Source organism: Chionomys nivalis, chromosome 24, assembly GCF_950005125.1.
Source record: "Chionomys nivalis chromosome 24, mChiNiv1.1, whole genome shotgun sequence".
NCBI lineage: Eukaryota > Metazoa > Chordata > Mammalia > Rodentia > Cricetidae > Chionomys > Chionomys nivalis.
The window spans coordinates 16,521,404-16,547,797 of NC_080109.1; the positions used below are offsets into that span (position 1 = coordinate 16,521,404).

Consider the following 26,394-nt stretch of genomic DNA (forward strand, 5'->3'; position numbering starts at 1 on the left):
ACAAGGATTAGCACCATCAGGAAAGGTGGTTTTGTTAAAAGGGGCATGGCCTTGTTGGAGGGAGTGTGTCACTGTGGGGGCAGGCTTTGAAGTGTCATATATGCTCAAGATTCCACTCAGTGAGACGCAGACTACTTCCTGTTGACTACAAGATATAGGATTCTCAGCTACTTCTCTGGCACCATGTCTGCCTGTATGCCAGCATGCTCCCTGCCATGATGATAAGGGACTGCATCTCTGAACTGTAAGCTGTCACCTCAATCACATGTTTTCCCTTGTAAGAGTTGCTGTGGTCATGGTGTCTCTTCACAGCAAAAGAACTCCCAAGACAGTATACACCTGAACAATTCATATCACAGTCTAATTAAAGAAGAAGCTCAGTCTCTATTTTGTTTTGATTCATCAGTTAACAAACTCAGCAACTCAGAACTAGTAGTAGAATAAATATCCCATGATAAATTTGGACATTTATTGAATATTTTCATAGGTAGGCTATTTCTATCACATGCCAACAGTTCATCCCATTTCCTTCATACATGGAAATGACCCGCAGGCTGCCATTTTTATTTTCAGACTATAGTCTAAGAAATATGTAAAATATATCTTATACCAACAAGAAACATAGCTGTATGTGAGTAATGTCATCATGTGGTACATGTGACAGAGAATGTGCCCTGGAGAAAGGCAGAGATGAGAGAGAGAGAGAGAGAGAGAGAGAGAGAGAGAGAGAGAATGAATGTATTTGATGTGTCCTGGGAATGGGCAGAGATAAGGAATGTGTGTGTGTGTGTGTGTGTGTGTGTGTGCGTGTGTGTGTATCCTGAGAATGGGAACTGGTTGAGATTTTTAAAATATATACTGTAAAGATATTAGGTTTGTATGAAATGCCTCTGGTCATCTCCTCAAAGAAGGACATGAATGCCAAGCAGAAAAGCAGAAGGAGAAAAAACACTTGTCAATCAACTGAGATACTTCACTTCCCCAGGGAAGGAGCATGCTAAACACCTTGCCATTCATGGGCACATTTCTTAGATTAATAAATTAAGTCACAAGGCACACCAGAGTTGTTCCTAGCATGTCCTTAACCATTTATTTTGATTTATCCAAATGCCCTGGGACAAAAGAAGCATGAAAAAATGTTGTGGGGATAAAGTGCAGAGCCTCACCAGGCATGGCAGGAGAACTGAGCGATGTGGAGGTGTCAGATGCCCAGAGCACTGGCTTGTCCCCAGTAAAAACTCAGTAGAGGATGGCTGTGATTACAAGGTTCATAGTGACGCAAGTCTTAACTATACTTGTATTTAGAGACAGTGATGGAGGAAGGTCATTGGCTAATAAAGAAACTGCTTGGCCCTCCTAGGTTAGAACATAGGTGGGTGGAGTAAACAGAACAGAATGCTGGGAGGAAGAGGAAGTGAGCTCAGATGCAGGGCAACTCCTCTGAGAGACAGACACCATGCTCCCCTCTCCCGGGCAGACACGATGAAGCAAGCCGCCAGGTCAGACATGCTGAATCCTTCCCTTTAAGCGCACCTTGGGGTGCTACAGAGATTATTAGAAATGGGCTAAATTAATACGTGAGAATTAGCCAAGAAAAGGCTAGATATAATGGGCTAGGCAGTGTTTAAAAGAATACAGTTTGTGTGTTGTTATTTCGGGGCATAAGCTAGCCAAGCTACCGGGAGCTGGGGTGGCAGGCACACAGCCCGCAGCTCCCACTACAAGACAGTGTAGGACAGATGTGACTTTGACTCAACACTTAGGAATTACACAACCTCCACTCAGGCTTTCGGAGGACGGTGCCCTAACAGGCCACACTTGACCGGCTCACCTTTTCTTCTTAGTGATGATGAGCACGTCGTTGAAGAGGAAGAAGTAGACCTGCTGTTTGGACATCCTCTTTGAGAACAGCACCGTGTCTTCCACGTAGGCTATTAACTCCCCTCTTTTCACCAACCACCGGGAAGAGGAGACGAGGGGAAAAGGCTATAAAGAGAGAAAAACTCAGTGCCCATATCCAACTGAAGGCCAATAAGACATTATAATCAAAAGGTACATCTGATGAGATGCATCATTATTTTATAGGCAGATGGTGGCAAATTGCAATTGGATATGGTATATTCTCCAGAAAACACACAATTATTTCTCAACATAAAAATTTACTAGCGTGTCCATACAAAACTGAAACCCCAAGAAAATGTTATTGAGCCACAAAATTATGACTCTTCTATTAACTCTGAACTTCAAAGGAAAACAGGTGCCACTTGAAATTCAAAACATTTAGTGGCAAAATCTATCAGTTATTGTAGATAGCTCAAAGCTGAACATAAACATATGGAAATCTGTAGATACCTGTAGTTACCAAGAGACCTCTCAAAGTCTGTGTTCACTTTCTGAACTACAAAAGGATTTTTCAAGAAGAAAAAAACCACAAAACTTATGTTTTGTCTAGAGAAATCTGCTTAGCCATAGACTTGAGAGCACCTGTTTTTAAGTTTATGGTGTCTCCACTGTGTAAACACGCCCCTGAAAACCTCACTCCACTTTCTGGCTATGGAAGTCGAGTTCTTTTATGGAACCCCTCAATCTCACACAAAAGGCTGCACCCAAGGAATTACATTCTGCCTTTGCTTTATTCAGTTTTGTACAAGCCAACTGGAAAACTCCCAAAACCACAGAATAATTTCTACCCTTTTGAATTCTTTCCTTTTTCTAAAGAATAAAAAGTAAAGTTACTAGAAACGCATACTGCCAAAAATTTAAGAGCATATATCCATAAAAGAAGCAACAGTTCCTAGACACATAGTAAACAGACAGGCACAGTAACGTGGCACAGCACACGGCATCCTGGTAAGTGAAGAATGATTAAAAATGGCTTAAGGAAATTGAGGATATTAAGGAGGAAATGAAGAAGCAAAGAAAGGGTTTCATATTTTTCCAACTTTATAAAGGGCTTTTATAAGAAGGTTATTCATCCGCTGTATACAAATTCAACAAGGAAGATCAAAGATTATGGCTAAACCCAAACTTTGCAAACTGGCTTCTAAGGGAGGTCCTGGGGTTTCCAGCCCCTTAATCGGAAGCACACAGTTATGTAATACGTACAGCAGAGTCCTGTAAGGTCAGAGGAGAAAGAATTGCTTAAGGTAAACTCTGATCCATGTGCTTAGGAATTGTTACAAAAACACATACATGTCAGGTTAGGTCCTGATTGATGCAAGCGTCGGAAGCTCAAGGCTGTCCCCCATTGTGTGTTGGTCCTGGGTCTGAACCAAGGACACTTATGATGATGCTCTACCATATATGCTGCCCTAGGACAATGCTTTGTGCATCAACTAGGTAATGAGTTTATCATTGCTTTGTTTTAAAGTAGATTGATTTTTGTATAGTCTGCATATTCCACTAGGAAATATCAAACTTTCACTTATTCACCCCAAATTGAGAGTAGCTTTCAGAATGTCTATGCTTCCTTTAAAAACTAAAGTGTGACTGGGCGATGGTGGCGCATGCCTTTAATCCCAGCACTCGGGAGGCAGAGGCAGGCAGATCTCTGTGAGTTCCAGACCATCCTGGTCTACAGAGCTAGTTCCAGGACAGGCTCAAAAGCCACAGAGAAACCCTGTCTCGAAAAAACAAAAAAAACAAAACAAAAAAACAAAACAAAACAAAACAAAAAAAACCAGTGTGTTGTGAATGAAGCATTGTGGGAAAAGCCTCCTCTTCCCCACCTCTCTCACCTACCCAGGTCCCACACTCTGCCTTTTGCCTCCACAGGTAATGACAGATGCTAGATCCTTCGTTGCCTCTCCAGAAATTTCTTCGGCAAAAGCACTTTTCTTAACAACTATTTTTTTTTAACTTAATGATATACATGATTACCTTCATAGGTACCCAAGAACCCAACCATCCTTTGTTTCCCCCAAAGCTAAGTGGGTCTATTCTGCTTCATTTTAATGCAATAAGTTCTCTGTGATAAATATCTGGATTGATTCCGATCCTCTGCTAAAACAGACTGTGTGATCTTTATATTCCCCAGTACAGAATAGACTCCTGGAAATAGACTTGCTGGGTTTGCAATAACTTGCTTTGTAAAAACGGCAGCAAGTTCCATGACTGCAAAATGCCGTTCCTATAACCTCAACTGTCTTCTCACACTTCTGGATTGCTTGCTGCCCTAATGCCCATTAGCAATTTCTTTATGAATGAAACCAAGCCATTTTTCAAAACCTTAATCATCCTGTGTCATTCCCGCTCTGGCAGCAGCTCCCTAACTTGTCATTTCCAGTGTTGGTCCCTTCTCCTTTCCTCGACACTCTGACTTTCCATGTGAGGTACGGCATGCATACTGAATGAACAAGGCTGCAGCTACTTCTTCCCCTCTGCAGGCTGCTATTTCTGTTTTTATTGTTCCTGTACAGTGAAAGGTTTATACATTTTCACCTAATGAACTAGGCATTGAACTAGGCATTGTTTTCTGTTACCTATTTATGACTTGTAGATTGATTATGTGTTAAAAGACCTTCATTACACCGCTGATGTTATCTTAACCAAGCATACCTGATTGCGTCCATACTTCTGGGACAAACCAGTACAACTTCTTTAAACTTCTAATTTTCTCATCTTTACAATGAACTGAATACAAATGTGTATTATTATCCACCAAAATAATAAGATATATCTTATTATCCAACTTAAAGGTCACAAGTTGTGCTAAATGACATTTCTAAGTGGTCTGAATTAGTCGACAATCTGTGTTTTGATTTATGAATCTGTATTCAGACAACTGTAGTCAGGGTATTACAAGGGAAGAGTTCACACCACCCATCAGTCAGGACGCCAGGGTCCTTAACCTGACTTCACATTGATCTTGATGTGCAGCATCATTAGTTGAGTGACTCTGTTGCCAGCTGGTCTCTGGGTTTGTTTTTCTGGTGTATACAATAACTGGCCGTAGTTGTCCCATATCAGTGGGACAACTGTACTGTGGCAAAGAATGTGGCTTCTGCAGAATACCATTGCATGTTGATCACCAGGACACTACTGTGTAAGTTAGAAAGTTTGGCTAGGAAAAATATAGGGTCATTTAAAATTGCCTGATTAAATTTCTGTGTTATATAACAAAAACTGAATCACACTCAGAAGCTTATCCATTACAAACTCCACCAAAGAATGAGCCGTGACCCAGGTTTGCCATTAGCTGCCACTTTCTGCTGGTCTGGGCATTCTGATCTGTTCATGAGCAGTGTCAGAAAGGTAGCAGAAGCGGCACAGATGTAGAAAAGAGCTACACGAGAAAACACACTTTTAAAAAAATGGTCCAATAACTCTCTCTTCTGCAAAAACAAAGTAGTAGTCTCACTTGGCTTAGAACACCCTAGTCCAGCCAGGGGGCACCATTATATGGCAGAACCTAATGACAACACTTGAGGACTCTCCTTTATCAACTATTTTAACTGTCCAGTGGTATTCTGAGGAAGGTCATACCGTCATGGCTTGGTGAGACGCCTGGAGACTACCCTAGGCATCTAGGGAGTCCTCTGTCTTTTCAATGGACATTCCTTCTTAGAAACACTAAGTCCAGCCTTCTCTGCTTAGATGAGCTTTAAGCAGCACTAACATGATAAACGCAGACAGAAGGCTACCTTAATTTTAAATTCCAGCTGGGAGTTAATCGTGTACATCAGCTCCGTCCTCTCCATCTTCCGTGCTCCCTCGTTGCACAGCCGAACCAACTGGGAACACAGCATAGGAGAGTGAAGAAATGCGAAGAGAAATTTTATTTACTTTCTTTTACTTTGTATGGCCCTTTCTCCCCTCCAAGAAACCTCATTTTCAATCTCAGATCTCTCCCCCCAAATCATCTAATCCTTAGAAGTTCCAAGAACTCATTTCTGGTCATAGAACTCACCGTGCCACCCGGCTGGGACATGGTGCTCAGATGTGGAGCGGGTAACCAGGAGTGAACAGTAGGGGTGAGGGTTGGGTAAAGGACTCTGAAATTTTGTTAGAGTGGTTTCCTCTGTGGCTCCACAACCTTCATACAAGGTTTCGCCACACACTCTAGATCTCTATCTATTCTGCTCCCATCCTCTGCCTAGCTTGGCTTTTACCTATGAGAACCCCACTCTACCACAAGCTACAATGCCTCCTCTCTTCCAGACCAGAGCAGCAGGAAGCAGACTACCAAGTTCAAAGGCAAAGTCTAAGCACAGTGTTATGTAAAGCATGAGACCACAAAGGGATGCCAGAGGAGGGAAGTCTCGGCAATTCTTCAAGAGCATCCAGCTAAGAGACGCTCTGCTCAATTAGAAATAGTGCATTATCTGCAAAGAAATGGATTCATGGGCCATTGATGAATACTTAGTAAATATTTGGGTCACTGGACTAACCCTAAACTTTGTAAAATGGCTTTCAAAGATAAGTAAAATAATGAGTGTACTTAAAGCTGATAAAAAGAAATAGTATTTTATAATAAAGTAGAATGAAGATCTTTTCCCCATTCATGCAGGAAGTAAACAACAAGAGATAATTGGAAGTTTCTGGCACGCTCAGCGTCCATTCATCTAAATCCTGTTCATATGCTACTCACGGGGGTGACCACACATTTTCAGCTTTCTCAGCTACCGTGTGCCTAGCAGCAACAAACACACAGCTTTCTGTCTTTAAACATTACTTCCCTTTCAGTCACAATTCTTTCTCTCTCTCTACTCCAGGCCTGATTCCTGAAGCAGTCAGCCCCGAGGGGCAGCTGATCGTACTGCTACACACCCAATTCATTGCTCAACATATTTCAATGCGGTTTCTGTGCCATTTACCTGTGGATGAACCCTGTAAACAGCTAAGTCATACTTGCCTCTTTCTCAGGAGCACCCTTGAGCTATTTAGCCATTTTTGCAATGCTAAAATCTGTTCTGTTTTCCTTTACTCTGGCATGTCTTATTTGTTTTTTGTCTCCTATGCTGGTTGCTTTCTTCCAAATAAGACTAAAAATTGGTATTCCCTGGGGTTTTCACCATGGGCTGCTGCACTTACTATCCTGTATCCTCATCGTGGGTAAAACCCTTCACGCTCCAACCTCGAACTATCATCTGTGCTGATGGTTCCTGAACCCAGGTCTCCAATTTGATTCTCTCCTCTGAGCTCTGATCCAAAATACAAATTTTATAGAATCTATATTATATGTCCAAAATGGAATTTATCTTTCCATAGTAATAAAAAGAGAAAGTGACCCAGTTGTCTATAATCAAGGATTATATCTCTTTGATGCCCGTCCTACAAAGTGCTCACCAATTCCAAGCCTACTATACATATACATTCACATACACACACAAAAATTTCTTTCCATCTTCTTACATGAATTCATAGCTTTATCATCATCTTAGACAATAGCCTCCAACTCTCTAACATTTTTAACAAGCTCCTTGCATGTCTTCCCTCCTTGCCTCTCTCCCTTCCACTTTCCCTCCTTCTCTTCCTCCCTCTCTTCCCCTCTCTCAGTGAGTTCTTCAGACTCTCCAACACCTGGATTTGGGTCTCTAGATGCCCAAGACACTCCTTCCACCTTCTACCCCCGGCTCACAGTTATTCTCGCTGTAGATTTCAGCTGAAACCACTCTGTACTTGCCTCCCACATCCCTCACCACCCTTGAGTGTAATTCTATTTCATGTGTGTCTTTCTCTTTATTCTGCACATACCTTAAATGCAATAACCACACCTGCCTTGTCACCAAATATTCAGAGGCCAGCGTTAATCCTGGTATAGTGGTTTACAGTCAATAAATATTTGTTGAAGGTAAGAATCAACAGACAGCTATTAACATACCAGACAAATGAGCTATGGATGGGCACATAACACAAAACCTGTCTGAAACAGTCACCATTTACTTGAATATGGTTGCAGAAATTTTAGTGCTTATAGCAAGGACAGGTCTGCTGGACTCTTCGAAGCTCTCTACATGGGGTTTACTGTTATCATGGTAAGCAGTTACCTTGCTCACTTCCTTCAAGGCCCTTTTGCAGACTTCATACTTCGGAGAGTCCTTAGGTGTTTTTTGACATATAGTCTAAGAAGAACGAAAAGAAGCAAAACCAATTGATTTGTCACATGAAGCCAAATAAATTACTACTCAGCCGTTTCCTCTTACTCACACAAACCACTATTTCTGGACACAATATTAGGGCGAGGATATTAACACACAACTAACAGAACTAGAAAATATTCTTTAAATACATAAAGACTAAATGAATCCAGCTATTTAAGAAAGAAGATGTCAGGGGTCAGTAGGTTGGCTAGCAAATCTCAGACCTGCCTTATGATAGCTATTTAGCTGTGGGCATGTCACTGGCCCTAGATAAGCATCATTGATCCTCTTTGTAAAACTGAAGCAAAGACAGACACAACACAGGCTATTGGTGCTTTGCCTTTTGTTCCTTGTGCAGGGATCCAACCCAGTCTCACCCATGCCCTGTTCCAGGAGTTAAATGGTAAGTGATCTACACATCCTAGCTGAGTGCCTGGAGTATGGTCATCACCCCCACCCCAAAAAAGTGTCCCAGTTCTGATGACCAGCTTAAGATAAGCTGAAATACAGATGCATTAAATATGAAAATCTGAAATTCTAAATCTTTAAAAAGGCAGAACTTTTTGATTGTCAGAACAGCACAAATGGAGAACTCCACACCAAAAACTGTTTCATGCACACAATTACTAGATACATATAACTGCCTTTAGAATATGTAATATACAAGGTATGCTTGAGACACAAATGAATTCCATGTTTAGTCTTGGGCCCCTTTCCCATGACACCTCCTCATACAAATGAAAATATTCCAAAATTATTCAAACTGTAAAACACATCTTTCTGCAAGCATTCTCAGTAAGGAACACTCGGCTTGTACATATAACTTTGAAAGCTCAGGGAACCGATGGAATTGTTTTAAAATGTCCAACCACTCCGACAAATTTAAGTCAATTTCCTAATGAATGAAGTTTAAGAGGCAGTGCTTGAAGCCGCCTGGGTTCTCACATGTGGGAAACAGATGAGGACAACAGTCACCAGGGAGGGCAGCAGAATGTGGCTAATAACTAGCAGGCCCCCATGTCTTAACGACCAATGAACGCAGTCTGTAAATCTGGAAGTCTGGCAGTGGAACTGCTACATGAGAGAAGTGCAGAGCGCATCACATGCGGGCTTACAGTGATGATTCTTCCTTTCAAAAGTGTGACCTGTTATAAAGAACACGTTTATACTACAAGCGGTTCCTATGTGTATGTAAATTAGGCAAGGTTTTTAGAAATAATATTTATCGACATTATAAGTCATATCAAATACTCCATATTCTGTTCTGTTGTACTTTGAAAACTCTGCTCATGGTTCCACAATCAATTCTGTCCCCTTTAATGGATATACAAAGCAATATGAAAAATATTGGGTTATTTCTAGGAGGGCAGACATCCTTCCCTGGAATCTATATGATAAAAAGTACATAAAATTATGTGCATACATTAATAATCTCAGAATCTCAAACAGGATTATGACAGAACAGCCTACTATGTAACCATGCCATAAATATCCAACATTGTGCAGTTCGGTGTGATAGAAAGAGGAATACCATTCTGGTCTCCAAATTTGGTTTAGATAGGATAAACACTGATCTAAAAAAATTATTCAGTTATTTGAAACTCCAAGTTACACACTGGGCCAATGACAAACTCCATATAAGACTTACAAGGTGATTTCTCCTGGGGAAGCTGAGGTTGTATTAGTAGATACTCCTAGTTAGATTCACTGACGCTACATGGCACCGGCATTGTGAGCCATGCGTTTCTCAGACTGCTAAGCAGCTGTGCCTATGTACGTGCAGGAAACAGTTTCCTAAACTACAGGAGCAGACACAGTAGACTGAAGTGACTTGGAGAGGGCAAAGGAAGGGCTTATGAATCAGAATTCTGAAATAACTGATAAAGCCTTCACACTGCTGTGGCAGAGTGAGGGTGACAATAACTGCACTCACTGCACACCTCACTTCTGTTTGAGAGTATCTCAGCATCTTATGGTGGAATATGGACAATAGCATCTACACTTGCAATTTTACTCAAATATGTATCTCTGATAAATTTTCATCCCGTGTGTTGGTCTGTAAAATCAAATACCTAAAAACTGATACCAAGCCAATATAATGACCCAATTTTAAAGTGCATCTGTGACAAACTGTCCTAATTAGATCAAAAGACACTATTTGCCCCCGGGCTAAGCAGGTCCTATCACAGGCCAGATGGTCTCCTCCTACTTCCCTCAGCAGGCCTTGCCATTATTCAAAGTCAAAGGCTTCTTCCTCTAGGACTATTACCTAATACCGAAAGGATGTTGGGCTTTTTACCATTTACACAATGCATGGTAGAAACTAGCTCACACCTTATCATGCCAGGAGAAACAGGGACCAAAGCATCTTGGAATGTTCAAGATGCAAGGACCCAAAAACAAAGTGACTAGTCCAAGGTCTCATGCTTAGTGGTTCAGGCAGAAATGGAATCCACGTCTCTTGACCTCAAAAAGCTAATGTCATTCCCATTCCAAAAAAGAGGGTAATGTAAGCAAGCTTCACCAAATTGACCATACAAGTCTAAATTAATGATAAACTCCAGTGATCTCAAACATAGACAGACTTTCCAACCGAGTAGCATCTTCTCAATGAAGGGGTTTTATAAAAGAGATACGCATCAATTTAAGCAGAATAACAGTGAATTAGTTACTAAGATTTGTAGCAGCGACTATCCAGAGGACAAAGCCATCAAATCCTGCCTTACATCCATCAGCAGGGGAAGGCGAGTCACTCTCTGCATGGGGAGAATGAGGAAGGAGATCATGGGTAAGTTCCTGCAGTCTTCATGAGACTCGATCCGCGACAGTACTTCCTTAAAGGAAGGGTTGGTGGCTCTGTGGGGAGACAAAGCAGAAAAAAACTTCAAAATGTTTCCTCTGCAAGCTCAGAAGCAAACAAAAACATACTACCAAATACTGAGGTCAATTCTCACATTACCAATGATTCTTTTTTTTTTATTTTTTGAGACAGGGTTTCTCTGTAGCTTTGGTGCCTGTCCCGGAACTAGCTCTTGTAGACCAGGCTGGCCTCGAACTACCAATGATTTTTTTTTTTTGGTTTTTCGAGACAGGGTTTCTCTGTGGTTTTGGAGCCTGTCCTGGAACTAGCTCTTGTAGACCAGGCTGGTCTCGAACTCACAGAGATCCGCCTGCCTCTGCCTCCCGAGTGCTGGGATTAAAGGCGTGCGCCACCACCGCCCGGCACCAATGATTCTTATACATAAGCATAACATAAACTGTATAATAAACACCCTAGTAAAGACAAGTGACTTTTCTACCTTTTATATTTAATGCTAAAAATAAAACATAGTACCCATTAATAATATTAATAATAAAATAAACATATGAATTAGATCTTTGTAAAATTGGGGTATTAACAAGAGGACACAGGACTGTAAAGGAGAATATGTCAATCATGAGTTAGCATGAACGGATCAGATCTCATACTTGATCACGTACAAATCACACACCAGCAACACAATAATCAAGCTTCAAACCACTGTTTTGGCCCTGGGTAGAGCCAAGAAAGAAATATTAAGAGGTTTAAATCCCCTGGAAGTAATGCCGCCGCCGATATAATAAGTCAGATCAGATCAAATGAGTTGAGTTAATCCGAGTTTAAGCAAAAAAAAAAAAAAACCAACTCCTGGGAGACTCTTGGGAAGGCAGGGGAGGAATCCCATGGCAAATATGGCTGCCAGGTCTTATATAGCCTGTAAGCGTGATCTTGAGCAGCACCAGGGAGGGGCTGATTTTTGACAGGCTTACTCAGAGGCTGTATTTGGAATGAGAGGAGTGAGACCAGAATTTGGAATAGGTCCCCTAGCTGGAGATCCCCAACAAATATCACTTAGGCAAGATTTTCAAGGGACATTTGACCGTTTTAAAGTTAGATCATCTTTCTAACAAAGGAAACTCCTTTTTGTTTGTGTCGCTTCATTGTTTGAGGGTTGTAGATTTTTTGGAGGGTGATGCTCTTCAAGCTAACCTCCAGCTTGCAATCCTTCTGGGTCCTTCCTTGGATTATAGACATGTCTAGCCAGGAAACCCTTGGGCCACATAAACCAGAATATTTCTCTTCCTCTCCCACTGAGTTGAAAACGGCCACGATACTGGCATATATCCATGTAGCGCTGCCAGATGCTCCATACAGAATCTCAGTGGAGCTGTCTGTAGAACCTTACAGGAGGATGAGGTGGAGATTCCAAGAGAATGGCGCTCACAAAACTCTAACTTGCAACACACTTAGCAAAAACAGCAGAAAGAAGTCAAACTGAATCTATCTGACCCTTGGTCCCACCTTTCTTCCCTGCTCCTGTGGTGGTCTGCAGCATCCACAGCCTTCTACCCATGGGAAAGGAAGGCTGCAGAACCAACCACTGGACTCCAGAACGAGAGAGGAAGACAGTGCCCATCAGGACCATTTTATTTAAAAAAAAAGTGACTTGAAATTCATCAGATGATGTGGTTCAAGGCTACTAAAAATAAAGTGTGAAACACCTAGAGTAGCAAATTAAGAGAAATTACACAGAGCTGTCTTATTTTTTATCTTCTCACAGTGGGATTTTTTTTTTTTTTTTTTGGTTTTTCGAGACAGGGTTTCTTTGTGGTTTTGGAGCCTACACAGTGGGAATTTTTAAGTATCCTTTCCTCAATAGTTTTCAAAAGATTTCTAGGAAATTAAAAACAAACTTCATGTAGGTTGCACCTGTATCTCACTCAGGTCCCAGGCTCCTCCCACACCCAAAGGGTTCTGATTAAGACATCTGGGGTGGACTAGAGAATCTTGGTTGGCTGGGTTTTGAAGACTTCTGGGGTTTCTAACATGCGGAAGTAGAAAGTTCCCCTAAAGATACAAACACTAATTTCCATTGGAAACCTCTCATGATGGTTTGATTAAGGTAATCTAGACAAAATCTATTTTTGAGAGTCATAGAATACAGATGCTGTAACTAATCATATATATATAGTCCTGCAAAACAAAATGAAAAGCAATGTCCACCCTAATTCAGGGCTTTGCTTCCAAGTATGAACGTATATGTTCAGGTACAGAGCCCTAGCCCTGTGTTGGGTAAAGGAAAATGAAGGGCATGCAAATCTGGAGACATTTCTGGCATCGAGTGGGTGGAAGCCAGGTATATGGCTAAATACTCTGCCTCCCTGAGAAGCCACCACAACAGACTTAACAGGCTTTGAAATCCCCAAAGTACAAGTGAGCCCTCTTCACATGGAAAACCTAATCACAAGGCGGCCGGCTGGGGTTTCCATCCTACCCATGGAGCACGACTGGGGGGGTGACAGGAAGACAGCATTATCTGCCCCCCTTACCAAGTTGGGAACGATCACTGTTACCAGGAAAACTGAGGTCTCCTTCCGGTTATAAGTCTTCACTAATAAGATAATTTTAAAAAATACTTGGAAGGAAGTTCATAGGCAATTGTTAGTGTGAGAGAAAGATCCCATGGGTAGGCAAGTGGAGATCTCAGCAGGTGCTTGGAGGACAGAGATGTGGAAGAGGAAGGCAGAAAGTTACACCTTTGGCAATGGCTGTTGACAAGGAGTTGAGTGGCAAAAAGGTAGGCCCACAGAGTCTGGGTAAGCAGGCTTAGAAGTGCTAAGCCAAGGAGCTGAGTTTGGGGCGGGTGGAGGGGGCATATGTTTATAAACAGAAATACGAATACCTTGTTAAGAAAGGGAAGAGCTCCCAAGAGTGGGAGCCCTGAGCAGGGAAAGTGTTGAGCCTCCAGGGGCGTGATTCCTTTGTAGGCCATTCACGCAAACAGCAGTTGCTCTCAAGTTTGTATCTGAAGAGCTGTTCTCACCGGTGATGACTGTCACCCGAAACCCACGTGGGGAAAGTTACCAGGCTCCCCACTCCCAACTGGCTCTTTTTCCATATGTTAATCTCCATGTTTCTGTCTCCAGGCCCCCATTCTCCTGACACACTGTCACCATCCCCTTAGGCTCTTCAAAGATCTCACACCTCGCCTGGGGTGGCAAGAGGCACCATAAACGTCACTACTCTTAGGAAAGAGTGAGAATGACAATAGCCAGGAAGTCCTAAACTGGGTGGTGGACAATGACAGTATAAAACAGCTACTTATGATCATTGGCGCCTCTAAAATAACAAAGCAGTATACAGAGAACACTTAAAAATTGTTGATTCTCCTATACCTCAGTTCCAAACTATAAATAATCTAAAAAGGAAAGACATGTGGTGAGAAGCAGAATGCTTGGCTCCTTATGGTGGCATAATTAAAATCTCCACGCTTCTCTTATTCTTCTGTTCTTTTAAACCCTCCCACAGCAAGCAGCTCAGCCCTATCTACCCAGGGAAGGAGAAGAGGGATCCTGCAAGTCCTGTAAACAGTTTACAGAGGTTAGAATAGTAAGGGAAACCCTGGATCCTAGGGACTCGCCCTGGTCCACTTAAGAATCCCCTTATGCCGTCTGGCAAACCACTTAATGGCCAGTTACTTGTTTAGAAAAGTGGGAGGTTGGGTGATGATGAGTCAAGTCTCTGGACAACGGAAGGGATGTGCAAGGGGGAGGGGGCATGACTTCAGCATTCTTTAGGGAGAAAAATTCTCCACCACATCCTCACTCAAAAAGTAACCCTCTTACACATTGCTCAAGGAGCAAACAGTCTCCTAGGAGTCTCATGTCTACGATTAATTAATCTCTATCAATGAACTCTAATCAAAAGTAGGTTAGACGATCAAAACCCGAGCCTTCAACCCTGCTTACAGCAACTTCTGTAGCGTCCTCTGTTGGTAGACTTCATTGGTGCAGTATTTCACATAGGGGTCAAAGGTGGACGCCGTGTGCTTTTCTACGATGTCACTTATATCGTCTATGAAGATGTTATTCTGATGTCTTGCTTCTAACTCTGTAAAGAATCTGGGAAAGAAAAAGGAAAAGCATTTACACTTCTTTAAACTTTTAGAAATAACAATTATCTCCATGGAGGGTTTAAAAATAATAACAATACACAGTTTAAGATTTTAAAGTAAATTTTTAAAAATAAAACAATTCCCTGACAAAGAAAAAGCATTGAAAATTTTATCTGAATTTAAATCTACTGTATAATAATATATATTGTATATAAATATTGCTTTAAATTTTGATCTTTAAACATTGATAATCCTGTATATTTCTCTGCTTTGGGGGCGTTTTAAAAATAAAGAGGTTTTCCTATATCTTAAGAGCTCCCTGATGGAGGAGGGAGGGCCTTGCTTACAGATTGTCTTGCCACTTACAGCAGAATGTGGGACACATCTTTGTAATCCCAGCACTGGGCAGGTAGGGGCAGGAAAATCAAGAGTACTGGTCAACCACTCAAACCCAGTGAGGCCCTGTCCTCAAACCAGACAAGAGAGAAAATGCAAACACACACCCAAGTGAACGATGACAAAATGAATCTCTCACATGCACTTGCAAAATAAAAATTTTGTCTTAAATACGTTAATATGCACAGTATTTAATATGTTCACAACTTAATCAGGCTGCAATTCAGAGTAATCAGATCTTGTCTAGGAGGCAGATGGAAGAGTAATTTAAGGTTGCCTGATTTAGTCATTACACACACGAGAATAACCACTGGTTATACAGTCGTTGTTGATGGTTCTTTTGGCTACTGTGACTGAATAGTCTCATCTAACTATCTGTTTGAATCTCTGCTTTCAGCTCTTTGTGGGTATAACCAGGGAGACTGGAATTCAGTAGTGAGAGAGTATCCACCAAGACAGGACCATGTACTACCAAGAACCAGCACGGAAGAATCTGGGTCATTCGCCAGGGAAAATTAAGTCACTGAAGGAAAGCTGAGGAAAAATGACCCTTCCTCCCTCAACACTCACAGTAGTGGCTGATGGGAAACATGGGGGCAATTACAATAAAGCAGAGTCATGGTCTGATTAGAAAAAATAAAGGCTTCGTTTTCATTCCTAGATTTTTGAACACAACTCTTAAAACTCTTGGCATCTCCATGCCAACACATGTCTTTCATATGATGCCGGGGAGGCACTTTGAGGTTGGGGAAGCCTAGGTATGTTCAGGAATTGTCAGCCTGCATCCTAGGCTGACAACTAGAAAAACCAAACCATTTTTATAAAGATGGAATTCTCAGGTGCTCTCTCCTCACAGGCGCTCTCTCCTTACATCCAAGGCGGGAAGGAAGCTGAACTTCAGGTTCATTTCCCAAGTGCCTGTGGCCTATAATGCCGATCCGGTACCACCTTTACAAAGACCCTTAACAACAGGCTTCAGAGAGGGCCGGATGCACTGGCCACCCACCCAGCCTGGAGAGGGCGTGGAGGCTCTGTATCACCTGCCCCATCCCCAACACTAAATATTTCTTCTCTTGGTTCTCCCTGAAGTTCCTCCCTTCTTAATGAGCTAGTGATAATAAGAAAAATGCATTCATGCATTCTGTGGGCTGCTCTGGCAAGCCAGCTGCCAAGAAAGGGAGGAGGTTTGAAGGAACCCCTGACTTTGTAGCTACATAGGGCAGAGGGCGTGATAAATGGAGACCCAGTGAAAACTCCAAAGGTGAAGTCACCATAGGTGAGGAGGCTTTGAGTTGCTCAGTCATCCCTGAAAAGAGGACAATGCAGTGGAAGTAGAGGAGAGAGAGCCATGTGGCTACAGTCTCTCATTCAGGAAATGGGGAGTTTATGCGGCTGAAATGCAAACCACAGAATAAATAGGCAGACAGAGACGCCTGCGGAGCAGATGAGAGGTGCGCTGCAAAGGTTTGGCTGTGTGTGACCTCAAGAAGGACTAGAAAGGGGAACCAGAAAGTCATCAATCAGAGTCAGAAGTGGGACAGAGAGAAGGGACAAGACAGATGGCCAGCAGCAGTCCAGGACGGTGGACTCATGACAATACAGAGAGGGAGCACAGAATGGGCAACAATTTGGAGGAAAAACGAATAGAATTGAGATGCTCGAGGAAGATGCTAAGGTTTCTGAGAGAGGGTTCCACATGCAGAGCAGGTGGCTCATTAAACCCTGAGTGGAGACAGGGGCTTCAGAAAGGAGAAACAGTGAGGAAGCTATTCATTTCGCCGGGGTGATTTCTAGGGGACAGCTGAAAACACACATCTGTGAGAAATCGGAGGAACTGGAATTCTAGGCACAGCAGAGCCAGGACCGGTGCATTTTTAGCTGATTTGACATAAATGCAAATACGTGTGATTTATTTGAATCCAACTGTTGTAAGAAAATATTCCAAGAAAACTGATTAAAGAAGTTGCTATAAGTAATCACCATGCAAACCCAGGATATAAATATCTAACAGGTGAATAACCTTCAGAGCTTTTTGCCTTATGCAGTCGTCAACAGCCTGAAGAATGCAACCGCTAAGCAAAAAATGGTAACTTTGCCTTCCCTAGTGAAAAAGAAAATCTCATTTATTACTTGAGAAAGTTTGTCAAAATGCAGAATTAAAAACAAGGTACTAATAAAATATCTGTTCATGTGACTTATTTAATACAATATAAGCCAAGTTATATTCCCGTTGTTTTCACATTAGCATAACAAGGACACATTTTAAGGCTTTCGATATTAGAAGACCTGTTGGTTATTTGGAAAATCTACATACTCTGCTAATCAAGCTGAGCGGCAAGAAGACCAATATATTTCTGGAGAAGGAGTTGCCATCTCAGTAACCAGGAAAGCTGGTGATTCAAACCAAATATGGAGCCAAAGAGAAAACACTGAAGTTCTGAATAAAACAGGACCAAATTCAAGAAGCAATCTGGCAGACAGCTCTGAAATGGAAATTTGGACTTTGGCTCTCTGAAGTTTCTTCCTTCTGCAACAATACCATATTCTTCCCGCCTTACAAGCGCCACCAGCCAGACTGTTTTACAACTAACCAAGCTGTAGAACCACCCCACCACCAACAACAATACAAACAGCACTGACAGTGTACACCACAGAAGTCACCAGGGGGTCAAAGGGATCTCCACCAAACACCTCCCTGACCACAAACCTATTTTCCCTGCCCATGTGGCTCTTAGCACACCATCACCAGAGCACTTCACTCTGCCAGATTCCTCCAGTGCTTTCAAAGACAACAGCCAGCTGCAGTTCCTCAGCCAACAGTCGGATTTGCTGAGCTCAGTGTCGCCGTGGGTAGGAGTTCCCAAGGACTCAATTAAAGAATCCGTGTGAAGAAAGCCCGATGCAAAACATACTCCTGGTGCATAATCCATCCCTCAACATTCCCCAGAACTCCAGGACCGGATTTTCTTCACTCTTCCCAGGCTGTGTTCTTCTATAGGGCACTACACTTCTGAGCAGGAAACAAATTCAAGGGTAAAGTAGTTCCTTGGATGCACAACGCCTGTGCTTACTTTAGCTCCCCTTGCCCTTGTTGAATAGGTAAGATCGACTATGAATGAGGCGTAGCAGCGGCCTGCAGCCCACTACTGACCAATAGATTTCTTAATGAAATCACGAACTCTGCAGGTAAATGGGTGGAACTGAAAATTATTATACCGAGTGAGGTAACCCAAACCCAGAAAGATGAAACACCATATGCCCTCTTCTTATTTGCGGATCCCAGCTCCAAATCTTTAGATTTGAGTATAATAAATGAAACCCCCAAAGAAGTCAGACAAACGGGGACCATGGTGGGGGTTGGGGAACATGGTTAGGAGAGAGTGAGCTCTAGAAAGAGGAATAATAGGAGACAGGCCTATGAACATGCATGAAATAAGGGGAAAATAGAAGGCTTTAATTTGTGAGAAAGAGGAAAAGGTAATACAAGGAAAAAGGGCAAAAATAGAAAGGATGTTTGAAAGATCCATAGGGCTACATACGTCTTATAAGCTTAATTCTAAAAGTGTGTGTGTGTGTGTGTGTGTGTGTGTGTGTGTTGAGGCACACCCACATCGGTGAAGCCCAATCCAAACTGACCAATCATGGACATATGTACTGGACACAATACTAAATGGAGGTGGGAGTACTTTTGTGATACACATACGCGCTTGCGCGCGCACACACACACACAAGCACACATGTACACACACAGTAACTATTAAAGGCGACAATAGATGGGGGGATTCAAGATGAGTTGGGGAGGAAAACAGGAGGAGTGATATAAATACAGTGCTCATATACAAAGTTCTAAAGAAAAAAGAAAGAGCAGAAGTTAATTGGTAATGAAGCCGGCTCAGCAGATGACAGCCCTTGGAAAGATGGCCCAGTAAGGCCAGTCATCCAGAGAGGATAAGAGATCCCGTAACACAGACCTACAGTTTGCTGTTCAGAATATCCTCCAGTGTCTAGCACAGGAAAGCAGGCTCTGGTGGACATCAGGGAACAAACCCTTCAGTCTTTCACGCCTCCCATACAGTCTCAAATTCAGTCCTCACACTCACACCTATGGTACTTATTTTAAAGAGACGCAAACCAAGACTAACAGAGCGTGAGTAAGAATTCTAAGCACCTGATCTTAGTTTGAACCCAGAGACAGAGGCCTTCTGTATTCACTGCAAAAATCTGCCGCCTCTGCTCTCCTGTGAGGCTCATCTCGCCTACCTGATGGTACTGGCCAGCCCTGAATACACACATCCAGGAAGCAGAGCAACAGCTGAGACTAAAAAGAATCGTTACTTTGCAAGGACAGCTGTTGACTAAGTCGATTATGCAAACAAATGGTGTGGGAGGTTCTTCTGTCTATGTGTTGCTTTTACCGGTTAATGAATAAAGAAACTGGCTTGGCTTATAACAAAAGATGAGGAAGGCAGAGACAGAGAGAAGCCATGGAGCTTCTGCCAGAGTCAGACATGCCAAAACTTTGCTGGTAAGCCACTGTCATACGGCGATACACAGATTGTTAAATTAAGATGTAAGAGTTAGCAAATGAGAAGCTAGAGCTAATGGGCCAAGCAGTGATTTAATTAATACAGTTTCTATGTGGTTATTTTGGTTCTGGGCACCAGGAGGAACAAGCGGCCTCCTCCTACAATCAAAGACTGCAAAGACCTTCCCAGGAGACCTAAGCCATGGCAGTGTGTGATGACAACATTAGGGGGGCTCAGCCTCCAGGGGAGGATTGCAGCCCACAATGGGAGTGAGTCCTAGGCCAGAAAGAAGGAGCACAGGCCTGCAGTGTCTTGTGGAATTGCCCAGGAACCATTCTTTTCCCGCTCCTTGCCCCTTGCAGCCCTTCGTTTTGCCCGGTGACTCTATACTCATGTGTCAGATTTCATCCCACAGGCTACAGGCAGCCATCTCCAACTCAGGTGGGCTGGTTGTGCTCCCTGTCTTCTACCATCCTTCACTCTTCCTGCTGTCATCACAGCTAAATATTTTTAAATTTCTATTTCCTTCTGTCTGACTCAAGTCAAAGAGGGGGAAGTATTGTCTTGTTGTGTTCACTGTTAATAAAGACCTGCAGTTAGGTACTTGAACTTTGGAGACAGTGTTTCATAGGTATATAAGTGGAGAATAAATACAATTTATTGTTTTAAATTGGGCATTCATATAAAGATGAAATCTACCCCCCTTTTTTTGCTTTATTGTTATTTTACCAAGAATGTGCTAAGCGAAATTGAAAGTTCTCTTTCTAGTTTTTCTCCCTAGTAAATCAAGTCAGCACACATTTATAGACTGTGGCAAGTTGGGCTCTCAGAACTACCTAGAAGTAGTTACGGCCATCACTAAAGACGCAAACTAGATGCAGTTCTGCCCACTACCAAAGATGCAAGACTCCCAGCACATTATTTTACAGTCATATCAAACTGAGACACAGTGAAACCCTGGGCAGCCCAAGTATCTTCAGTTCAAGCTCTGCTTTCTGAATAACCTGCCTGACCAGCCCTTCTTCCCCAGTCTAGGAAGGGTGCCAGCAAGGCTGGGCAGCCCAACTCTGGAGGAATCACAAGTGGAGTTCTGGCAACCATCACCACTGTCTTGTGTCCCTGGAATGGCATCCTTCAAAGGATGTTTCCTACACTAACATCCATCTCCCTGAAGCAAACCCAGGTCACTCCTGAACTTTTCTACATCACTGAGCTGTCTGTCAACCTAAGAATCTAAGCTCTCTGTCACTTTCATCTTGTGACAGTGGCTCACCAGACAGGATCACAGTCAGTCAGGATGAAAACACAGAACACATCAGGCAGTCTCCGCATACCCAAGTTGCTGTTATATAATGCAATATCTTCTCTAAACACAAATATTTCATCACCTATGTGCTCCTCAGTACTCTTACAGAATCGCCAAAACATTCTGTACTCCATCAAAATGAATTTATATTCTGTTATAGAAAAGTAAGACACACACACATACACACATAGATTTCTTTAAATATCATTAGGTGTATATGATTATGCTGGTTTCAATGACAAGTGTCAGTTTGGTTTAACACATCAGACTGAGGACAGCAGAGGAAAGAACTGCCGCCACCAACCCACAAGAGTCATTATTAAGGGACTGTGGGACCCTGCCCAGGGGTACAACCTGGACTCTAGGCAGCCATTATCAATCAATCTAACTCAAAGACAAAGATCATATCCATCACCAGACTAAGGCTGAGAAAGTAATGTGTTGGTTCTACAAAACTATGGGGCTGCCACATCTCAATCAGAATATCTTGTAGTCTGAAATGGAAAAGGTTTAAAGAGGTTTCTCCTCACTAAACAAACAGACAGCAGACAGATACATACACACACACACACACACACACACACACTTGCCCATCTGGTGCTTGAGTGTGTGTGTGTTTCTGTCTATCTTCTTACACTCTTTTTCAGCTTTGTATTTTGACTCTAAACTGATAACAAAATAATAAAGGTGAAAGTTAAAGTGGTTCAGAATAAGAAAAACGTCCTCAAAGAAGAAGTTCTCAGAAACAAAAAGGAAAACTGCCTCAGTGACTTGCATTCCCACTTTATTTTACGTGTTTTCTGTGTGTATGGGCCGGCATGTGTCGTATGTGTATGGTATATTTTGTGAACGCACCCACAACAGTCTACACTGTATGGCTTTATCATTCTCCACTGTATTTGAGATAGCATCTCTCGTTGAACCTGGGGTTCACCCAGTGACTAGACTGGCTAGCAGCAAATCCTAGGAACCTGTCAGCTCTGGGATTATGGTGCATTCTGCCACTACTACCATTCCCAGCTTTTCACAGAAGTGCTAGGTATCTGAACTCAGGCCTTCATGTTTGAGCACTGAGTCTTTCCCCAGCTCCTCTTTCCCATTTTAATAGCTACTGCTTGCTCCACTAAAATCTCTAGGCTAAGTTTGGCTACAAATTCTTTTTTAAAAGTTTATTTTAATCTACGAGCACACATATATGAGGGTGTGCCACATGCATGCAGGTTCCTAGGAGGGCAGAAGAGAGGGTTAGATTCTTTAGAGCTGGAGTCACAGAGGTTGTGAGCTGCCTGATATAGGTACTGGGAATCCAACTAGGGTCCCCTGGAAAATATGGCAAGTGTTTTTAACTACCAAGCCATCGCTCCAGCCCCCTAGGAATTCTGATAATTTTGTTAAGACTTTTAAGATGTGTCTGAATTGTGTGAACATACCACGGAGGTCTATATCAGATATCTTTATCATGTTCCACTGTAGCAAGAAAAGAGAAAAGACTGAGGCAAAAGAGGCAAGCCAGGTGCTGATCAAAGGGCTGCTTATCCATTACACCATGCAGTTCAAAGCTTAGGTTTAAATCCAAGTCCTTACAGTAAAGTTCAGTTTGCAATCCCTCCCACCCCTGGGCAAAGTCCACAGAAAGGTGTGAGTTAAGGCTAGAAGAGGAGGGGTTAAAACTACAAAACCCAGGTGTCCCTGGAAGCTCCCACAGCAGTGAAAGTTCAACTTAGTCCATACATTCAGGGATGACTTATGTTCTAAAAGGAATATACACAAGACTATATAACTATGGTAGTATTCTTAAAGTTTTTGAAACTTAATGCCATTCAGTTTTTACTTAAAAGTAAGAATGCAAAGTACTTGTCATCAGAAACTTCTTCATGAGAAAGTACACACAAAAAAATTGCTGGTTTCCATGGCAACTTTTGTACATACGTGCACCTAGTGTTCCGTGCTGGTCCACTCATGCATATTCTAATTTCTTCTGGGGGAAAATAAAGGATAAACTGTAAGAAGGACACAAAGCACGTGATAACACTCTTATTAAATGTCCTTAGGAGAGATGGAAACCTGGGTGGCTCTGGGTTGTTAGGAAGTTTTCCAGTTTCTGATTTTCTTCCTTAATATCCATTGCCATAATTAAAGCCTTGCCCCCACAGATATATATGACAATGAAGACGTAGACCAGCCATGCGCGGCTCAGGCAATGTCTAGGACCTAAGAAGAAGGAATGCTCCGAGAACACGCTAAATGACTTCAACTAGCACTTTCCAAGGAGAGCACTAGCAACCAGCCATACCGAGCAAGCGCCCATCAGAAGTAGCATAACGGCTATGGTCAAATATGAGGGTCCTGCGCCCTGGGCGGCCTGGAGTGAGGCAGTGCTGAGAGGCTCTGTCTCTGTGGCCAGGCAGCCTCCTTAGCTGCCCTTATCTCCCTACATAGCATCCTCGATGAAGGGTGAGGCTCTCCCCAAAGACTTCCAATTCCATCCTAGCAAAATTCCTCAGAATCCCCCAAAGTAGAACAGGTTTACTACTTCAGAAAGGCTGTTTCCTTTTAGTGGGCAGTGGCTACAAAGAGTCGTGACCTTTTCGCCTTGGCTGCCTGGAAGGACACTGCTGTGTTTAATCCTCGCTGGAGGCAACTCCCTGGGGAGAGGTGGCTTGGCCTGTTTGCTGTCTAGGTCCCTGCTGTGTTTTCCACGTCCCACTTTAACAGCCTTATTGTATACATGCCATGGGCAGTAAGTTGCCTGAAGCTCTCCACGGGTACCATTGGGGGTATAAATTAAAAGCAAACCAGGCAAATGAAGATTCTTGTCTGGTGCCTGGAAACACTGCTAACATGCTGGAACGAAGAGAAATAAAACAAGAAGGGCCCTTATGCCAATGGCTTCTTTCCTATGCGGGTTGGCCATTTTGGGATGAAATTACCATAGGAAAGAACACACACTCTCTGAGCTCTACACCGAGATCCCTTGGAGGCTGTATATACAATATTTTAAATTACAATTTAATCAACGGGCACAAAATAACATGTAACATCAACTCCAAGTTCCGCTCACTGAAATTTTCATGCTTTACACCTCAAGCCTATCATCCTAAAGAGACAAGACTTTAAACACCCCGGCTCAGGCACCGGAGCTGTCAACTTGAAGGAAAAATAATCCACTGTCTGCAAAAGGGAAACAGAATTGCCAGGTTTCACTGCATTTCAGAGCCGCTCAGGCTTAAGAGGCAGCCAGCTCCTGCTTGCCCAGTTTACAGCCAGCAGCCTCCTTCAACTTTCATGGCCCTCCTTTTCAGATGTCTATTATGGCAGGCTAGAGAAGCACCAGAAACATGGGATTTGTGGTGAATGTAACTTCTTGCCCAATTCAGGAAAAAAAATAAATTCCCCTTTCTTATTGAAGCCAAACAAGCAACAGAGCACAGAAATCTGAGTCAATAATCTCTCCAGGCCTGGTACAGCCATCAGTGCTCAGAAGTCAACTGGGAATTGGGAAAGAAACAAGTCGGGAGGAAAAGACCCAGTAACCCAGCAGAGCATGCTGGGAAGGAGTGGGAAGAGGCGAGGCGGTGACTATCGCGCACGCACATACAAACTAAAAACCCAGGTCAGGCATTCTGCTCTCTCGTCCTAGCCTTCATGTTTTTCTTTCCCTTGGGTGCTGATGCCCAGAACCTTTTACTATGGAAGTATACTGAACAGGAGGCCTGTAAGATATGAGGCTTCTGGGGAAAGGCCATGCCACAGGTGACCCGCTGCTTATAATACAGCACGGCTAATGACTTAGCCTGTCTTCAGTGTAGGCCCTTAAAGCCAAACTACGTGGCTCAAATCCCAGCCTGTCTTTCACTACCCATGAAACCCTAGCAACTTATTCAATGTCTCAGTGTCCCTATTTCCCCATTTATAAAATGGAATGATCACATGGTTCTCAGGACTAAACACTATCAGGTAAATATGACACGCCCCCACTCCCACACGAAACCACATGACTTACAGATGATACCCTATCAATTTCTTCCTTTCCCAGCCCACTCAGTTCAAGGACTGAGTGGCCTTTTTCTCTTTTTCTCTATTTCTAAAAATTAAATAGGGGCAGAGAGAAAGAGAGAATCCTGACTTGGTCCACAGCTGATGGCACTATTTGGGGGGGACCTGAGTAGGTGGAGGTAGCTGGAGGCCTTAGCTCACTGGGATTGTGGCATTAAAGACTGTACCAGATTCTGAAATTTTTTTCCTTTCTTCTTTCCTTCCTTCCTTCATTCCTCCTTCCTTCCTTCCTCCTCTCTCTCTCTCTCTCTCTCTCTCTCTCTCTCTCTCTCTCTCTCTCTCTCTCTCTCTCTCTCTTTCTTTTTTGGTCCACTGTGGTAGAGTATCATGTGCTCCTGTAGCCATGTTACAACAAAATGACCCTTCTACCCTAAAGGTGTTCTGTCAGATATCTTGTCTTATCAAAGAAAAGCTGTTGTGAATATTACTTAACTAAGTGTTAGTGTGCTGCGTTTGTTTATGCTGCATTTGTTTCATTATATAAAGACATGTTGCTGTTTTACCTTGCCTCCCTAAGGCACCTGACTGGTCTAATAAAAAGTTGAAGAGCCAGTAGCTAGGCAGAAGAAGGATAGGTGGGACTGGTAGGCAGAGCCAAAGTGCAAGGGAGGAGCTAAGGAGACCAGTCACCAGCACCATAGGGTGCACGCTGAAAGGAAGGGGGAGCACCTTGGCACGTTAATTTCCATGAGCCTAAGGAATTCCACTCTGAGGAATGGGCCCAAAAGACATGAAAACCTAGAACACAAAAGCTTACACACAAATGTTCACAGCAGCAAATTATAGTAGCAGAAGGAGAAACAGCCCTATACCCAGGAACTCGTGAATGCATAGGTAAAATACGGCAAGTTTATTAGCAGTAAAAGTGAAGTATCGGAACAAGTGCATCATGGCTGACTTTGAAAAGACTGTGTTACTAGATGAAGCTGCTCCTGGAGGACCACAATTGTGTAGCTTCGCTAATATGAATTGCCCAACAGAAAAGAAGCCAGAAGCTGCCTAGTGCTCAGGAAATTCGGGGCAAGTGGAGAACGCATGTTAGTGAGCACAACATTTGTTTCTGAGAAATGAAAAAAAAGAAAAAAAGTGATTGTGATGGCTGCACAATCTGCGAA

General features: G+C 42.8%; 1 protein-coding gene across 1 annotated transcript in view; it reads right to left on the reverse strand.

Moving 5' to 3' along the window:
* The window catches only part of Arhgef26 (Rho guanine nucleotide exchange factor 26), a 103,931-nt gene that overhangs the window by 29,320 nt on the left and 48,217 nt on the right, over window positions 1-26,394 (reverse strand). The window contains exons 6-10 of the mRNA XM_057757367.1: window positions 14,850-15,002; window positions 10,808-10,937; window positions 7,989-8,063; window positions 5,643-5,732; window positions 1,832-1,986 (exon numbers count right to left, since the gene is read on the reverse strand). Of these exons, the coding sequence (XP_057613350.1) occupies window positions 1,832-1,986; window positions 5,643-5,732; window positions 7,989-8,063; window positions 10,808-10,937; window positions 14,850-15,002 (603 nt within the window). The remainder of the gene's footprint in view (window positions 1-1,831; window positions 1,987-5,642; window positions 5,733-7,988; window positions 8,064-10,807; window positions 10,938-14,849; window positions 15,003-26,394) is intronic.